Genomic DNA, 6,156 nt, shown 5'->3' with positions numbered 1-6,156 from the left:
TATAATAAGCTGTCGTTTAACGGCGCACTCTCTCGCGCGATTTCGCGAAGTCCTTTACTTCGGCAGATCCTTGAATACTTCGCGGCTGAGGTGACTATTAATAGAAATGAGAATCATGAAGCGGGATCGTATGGGGCAAGGTTGCTGAAGGAAGGAGCGCGCCGTCGTCGGCCTGACTTCGCGGAGTCGGCCGCGCGAGTACGCGCCTATTAATAAACAAAATTAATCGTATTTGTACAGATGCAACGCAGCGGAGCGTGTAGCGTGTCGCATGATACGCTGTATATTCGCTTGATCCCAATGGGACGTGACAAGATGTTGGATCGGAATATCTAAGTGATCGAACTAATATTGGTCGAGATATTAATCTACGACATTCTAAAACGATAATTTAGTTATCGTATCAAATGCCGCGACCTATTTTCGATCCGTTATCAGTACCACTTACGAAATAATAATTACGTAATAATAATTACAAATACAATCAAACAAATTTCAACATCGGTTTTCCCCCCGTTAAGGAACAACCACCTGATCATCGAGAGCGACAGCGCTTCCTTGAGCATTCCTACTCCGCGTCAGTATCGATTTTCCTCTTTGGTCCTGAAATCACGGCCGAGAGATTCCAGCCGAATTGCGGGCTTGATGCTGGACATCGCGCGGCTTGCCACGGCTCACGTCGTCGAGGCCGAGGCCGACCGAGTGATGCCGAGCTGGGTCGAGCAGAGCCGAGCGGAGACAAGCTTAACGAGCGGGCGATGAGCGCGTACGTTGCGACGCGGCGTGGCGCGACGCGGCGCGGCGCGGCGCAGCGCGGCACGGCGCGGCACGGCGCGGCGCGGCTACGAGCGGAGCCGCGATAAAGCCGACGAGCAGAGCGGATGCGCCGCCGCTTCGCAGCGGGTGACGCGACTGCAGCTGCACGCCCATTCAGTAGCGGACGTGTATTAAACGCCAAGGCGCATTCGTTTTCGGCGTATACGAACGCCAAAGCGGAAAGCCTCTCCCTAGCTCTCGTAGAGAGAGAGAGAGAGAGAGAGAGAGAGAGAGAAAACTCAAATCGATCTGTGAAAAGACACCGCTCAATCGAAGTTGGAACGCTCATACGAACATTCGTAGGTTTTAAAAGATAATCGATAACAAGTTCCGTAGTTGCAACTAGGAACTAACTGCGTCTAGCTCGTGTTATTGTTAATCTCGTTACTTTAATAATAAGCTACGCTCCAAAAACGAGTGAAAGTTTCGAGACAACGACGGAGAAGAAACTAGTTCTCTCAGGAAATAAAGAGACCTTATTGCGAACGGGGTGACAACACGTTGAGTAATTCCTTTTCATTTAAGTTTCCCGAAGCTTTATAAGAACGAAGAGTCGTGGAACGAAGAGCCGGGAAAATAGGCTTCGCCGTCAAGGGGTTGACGAATCGCTCAGCGGTTCGGTACAATTAACGAATGCTGTTCCCGGCCACTCTCGTCTTGAATTACGTTCGATCCCGCGAGTACTCCAATTAGTTGGTACTCGATACTCGAATATCGGCAGTCGGCGAATATTCCGTTCGTTATCCGCTCGGGCTCGCGCGTACCTCCGCCCCTGCTCGCCTCTTTCGTCGAGCCGGTGGTGGTTTACTCGCTCGGCTCGGTCAACCCGCTTCTCTCCACCTGCCCCCTCGCCACGCCGCGCGTCCTCTCTTTCTCTCGCGCGCGCGAAGCACAGCAGCAGCGCGTAGTCCGCGCCGAGCGGTGCCGAGCGGAACCGAGCGCCGGGGTCGAGCGGAGCCGAAGGCCCCCGCGGTTGGTCGCGACGCGCGCGAGTAGCACCACACCGCGCCGGAGCGTGTGTGTGCGTGCGTGCGCGTTCTGTCCGCTTACAACTCGCCGCCGCGCTCCGTTCCTCTTCGCTCGTACTCTCCTCTACCCGGCCGCCGCGGGAGCAGGCAGACGAGAGGCGAGCGTCGCGTATATCGTCGTCGTCGTCGTCGTCGTTGTCGTCGCGCGCCTCGCCAGCGTCAACGTCGTCGTCACCGTCATTGTTATTGTTATCGTCGTTATTATCGTTATCGTCGTTCGCCTTTTTTCGTTTCGTTGCGTGTGTACGCCGCGCGCGTCCTTTCCGACTGGCCCGCGCGCGTGCATGGACGACACGCGCGCACGAGCCGACGAGGATATAGCCCTGGATTCGTCCCGTTTACGCTCGTCCGCTCGGCTCGGCTCCGCCGCCGCCGCCGCCGCCGCCGCTGCCGCCGCCGCCGCTGCCGCTGCCACCGCCACCGCCACTACCACCGTCGCTACTACCACTATCTCCACCACCTCCTCGACGACCGCCGCCGCCACCTGCCGCGTCGCAAGCCTGCCGAGACGTAAGAGGAAGAAGAGAAGGCGTCAGCGGGTCGTTGCGAGCAACGACGACGTACCCGGCGTCGCCGTCGTGGTCGCCTCTCGTGGCGCTACCACGTCGAGCGGTAACGCCGCTGTAGTCGAGGACAACACCGCCGTAATCGTCGCCACCGCCACCACCACCGACGTCTCCGCCGCCGCCGCCGACGCCGTCGTCGTCCTCGAGCCTGACGCTGACGCCGTTGCCGACGCCGACGCTGACGCTGACGCTGACGCCGACGCGAACGCACCCACCGCGGAGACAAACCACCCAGCAGCAGCGGCGGCGGGCCAACGGGTCGATAAACTGAGGAGCCGCCTCCTCGGCGAGCAGCAGACCGCCGCCGCGGCCGGCGGCGCGGAAGCCCATCAGCAGCTACGCGTCGGAGGAAGCGGCTCGCGTGCGGCCGCCTCCTCCGTCGGCACCGCCGGCGTCACGCTTCTCAACCGACGCGCCGGCAAGCGCTCGCCACGGCGATGCAACGCCGGCGGACGTAGGAGCGCGATGACGATGGACCTACAGCGGCTGATCAACGAGGTGCACGCGAGGCCCGCGATCTGGGACCAGAAGAACGTCAACTATCACAACCGCGACGTCATACTGAAGATGTGGCGGGAGATCGCGAGGTCGTGCGAGGTGTCGAGTGAGTATGAAGCAGTACGAAGTAAAGAGAGGACCGATGCCGACGATGCTGTCTCGCCTCTCTCTCTCTCTCTCTCTCTTTCTCTCTCTTCTTCGAACGAACCTACCTCTCGCGCCTCGCGCCTGTAAATATACATTTGCGTACGTGTTGCCACGTGCACGTGTGGGTGGTTGCTCGCGAGATTGGTCGCTCGCTCGATGGGTGGGATGCGCTGGGATACGAGTCGATTGGTCATCAGGCCCGTGTAATAATGTATATAATCGTGAGCTTCGCGACCCTGAGGTCGCTCGAGATATCTCGCGATGCGTAATGCGAATCGCACGACCGAAACGAGAAGGAAAAAGGCGTCGATAAGGACATCGAGAGTCTCGCGATCGCGAAGGCGGGCCGAACGCGAGCGGCCGAACGCGAGCGAGGACCGCTCGCTGGAACCGCTCTGGAAGGTCGATAGCTCGCGAAAGGAGAGGCCGCCGGCCAGCGGAGATAGGCTGCTAGTTCGCGCGGATCTCCGCCAGGTTGCACGCCGATACCGCGGAATACACGCGACACGGGCTGGCACGGATTTCTTTTTTTTTTTTCGCCAGCATGTACAACACGATTGCTCGCGGTAACACGTGCGCGCGGAATTCTAACACGTCTGTCGCGACAAGCGAAAGTAACGCCGTAGGATAATACTCCGGGGGAGAAGAAGCTTCTCTTACAATGCACGCGTGTCCTGAGATTATTTTAGAGATTAAAAGTTCAAAAATTGAATAACGTAATAAAGAAAAGCAAGTGTATAAAACAGGTGAAGTCGCTACGTGTTTATTGGAATCTGATTGGAACTACTTACTGACGAAGCATCAGTTTCGATTTTTATAGCTATTTTTATTTCAGCATTCAGGAGCTGCGCATGATTAATGGAATAAGAAACAAAGAACAGAAAATAAGTAACGGTTCGACATGTTGAATAAAGAATATTTCTGAACTGATCTGTATTCTTTGTTTCTTATTCTATTCATTCTATGCAGCCCCTGAATGCTAAAATAATGAAAATAGCCACGAAAATAAATCGAGTTTTTCAACTAATCCTTCGTCATTGACTAGTCTCTTAATTTATAGTCACAAATAAAAACGTAGCAATTTTAGTTACATATACTTACTTTTTACTTATACATTTTTCGATTCTCTAACATCGTGTTAAATTGGTAAAAAGTTTAATGAGTAGCAGCAGCTAAATTGTTTTATATAGAAACGGAATTATTTCGAGGATAAATCTTTTTCAAGTTTTTCGAAATATCATATGTTTATCAGTGCATGAAAAGAACGGTTTTGCTGAAGTATTTAAAAATTTAGCGAGATATAGATCTGAAAATAAATTTTACTAGACCATATCAAAATATAATTATGACGAACGCTTAAGCATAATAAATAAAGCTACAAAAAAACTTCAACATTTTAGTAAACAGTTTGTGCGCTCTACATAATTATTTTAGAGAATCTAACAAAATTATTTTCAGAGTTGTATCTAAATTTTTAGATACTTCAGCAAAACCGTTTTTTTTTTCCTATGTTGGCTGCGTTCTTTTTAAGTCACGTAAGAACGTGACCATCGCTCTGTTCCAGCGGATGTCGCCAAGTCCAAATGGAAACACTTGCGCGACAATTTTCGGAACGAATTGAAAAAGACCTACCGGGGCAAGTGCGATGGTATCGGCGGCACCGAGCACGACTCCAAGTGGGTCTGGTTCAAGAGTCTGTTCTTCCTGCGGGACCAAATGAATTCGAGGGTGATCGGCTGCGCCCTGTCGCAAAACTGTGTTGGCGTCGGTATGCGTTCGTCTCCGGACGGCACGCAAATCGAGCCGCAGATCGATATTCTCGAGGGCCACGAGGAGACGCAGTTCGATGACCTGGACGGTGACTCCTGCCAGTCACTGCTATCCAACGACGATGGCCTGCATCAGGTGATGCCACCGCCAAAGATGAACAAGATAATCGGTCGGAAGCGAGCGTTAATGGACGCGATCGAGAACGATTACGGCGTGGAGGTGGATCGAAAACGGTACGAGTCGCTGCAGAAACGACTGGCTATCGGCCCTGAGGATGAGGATGACACCTACCACTTCCTCATGAGCGTACGAAATCCCCTGAGAAGCCTGCCGCTTGACAGGCAGATGTTCATTCGTCTTAAGATCCAGGAGTTGGTCTACAACGAGATCAACTCGCAGAACCAACAGCACCAGCAACAGCAGCATAACGCGAACCGTGGAGTCTACGACGCTTCCTCGCAGGGCCAAGACGTGAAACCCCCGCGCGCCGGTAACAGCGGTAACGGCGTCGTCGGTGGCGACGTCGTTAACGACATGTCACATCCGGCGTCGTTGCTGCAGAACTGCACGCCCGAGGGCTCCGGTGATGATGCCTTCTTCGGCTGACGAGAGCCCCTTTGCAGTTTAATTTGCTGATAGACGTAAGGATTATAATTTTAATAGAGAATAAACGATGGTATTTTTTCAGTAATATTCGCGCAATCTCTTGGCGCTTTTTTCTTCTTATCCCATTGCGATAATCCCACCTCCGTTTCCACAGATTCCTCGTGCACAGAAGTTTTCGATTTTGATCTCTCTAACAATTAATTAAAATTGTTTTAATTTGAAAGAAAGTTGTATAAAAATATCACAACTTTTTTAACTCTGAAATGCTACTCATATTTTTCTTGCATTATTCTAGGTGAAAATTCAGCCACAAAATTAAAAATATTTTTTGCACTTTTAAGATTTTTGTACGTATTTTTCTACTTTATAAGTTGCAAAGTATTAAAATAACTGTTATAAATGTTAGATGCAAGTTGCTAAAAACTGTAAAAACTGCGATAAGACAACCGAAGAGTTGCTGAACTTATAATTCATCGTCTTGTCGCGAAATAAAATCTTCCGCGAAATGAGTTCGCAAGAATGTTCATAAAAGTGAAATAAACGTCGCACGACATACATATTTTCACGTTGCGCAGAGGGTACTTAAAATATTTTCTATCTTCACTTTTGTCGCCGGCTGAGCAAGCTTTTTAATTAATAAAGCATCGGTCGTCGATGCAGCTAATGTTATTAGCTCCCGCGCGCCCCCGTCTGCGGCTCAGACAGAAATCTAATTATGTTCTGCC

At 51.4% G+C, this 6,156-nt stretch overlaps 1 protein-coding gene across 1 annotated transcript; it reads left to right on the top strand.

Moving 5' to 3' along the window:
• Positions 1 to 1,684: 1,684 nt before the first annotated feature.
• LOC105203999 lies at positions 1,685 to 5,518 on the top strand. Its single transcript, XM_011172973.3, has 2 exons — positions 1,685 to 3,014; positions 4,620 to 5,518. The coding sequence occupies exons 1-2, from the start codon at positions 2,129 to 2,131 to the stop codon at positions 5,429 to 5,431; spliced, it is 1,698 nt and encodes a 565-aa protein (XP_011171275.2). The 5' UTR covers positions 1,685 to 2,128; the 3' UTR covers positions 5,432 to 5,518.
• Positions 5,519 to 6,156: the final 638 nt, after the last annotated feature.

The sequence above is a fragment of the Solenopsis invicta genome, chromosome 6, assembly GCF_016802725.1.
Source record: "Solenopsis invicta isolate M01_SB chromosome 6, UNIL_Sinv_3.0, whole genome shotgun sequence".
Lineage (NCBI taxonomy): Eukaryota > Metazoa > Arthropoda > Insecta > Hymenoptera > Formicidae > Solenopsis > Solenopsis invicta.
This window is presented reverse-complemented; position numbering and strand designations above follow the sequence as displayed.

What these genes read in the sequence shown, in the direction of transcription:
- LOC105203999 (XM_011172973.3), top strand. Translation starts at nt 2,129, where the DNA reads ATGGACGACACGCGCGCACGAGCCGACGAGGATATAGCCCTGGATTCG. An exon ending in GAGGTCGTGCGAGGTGTCGA is followed by an intron (nt 3,015 to 4,619) that starts GTGAGTATGAAG and finishes GCTCTGTTCCAG; the next exon opens with CGGATGTCGCCAAGTCCAAA.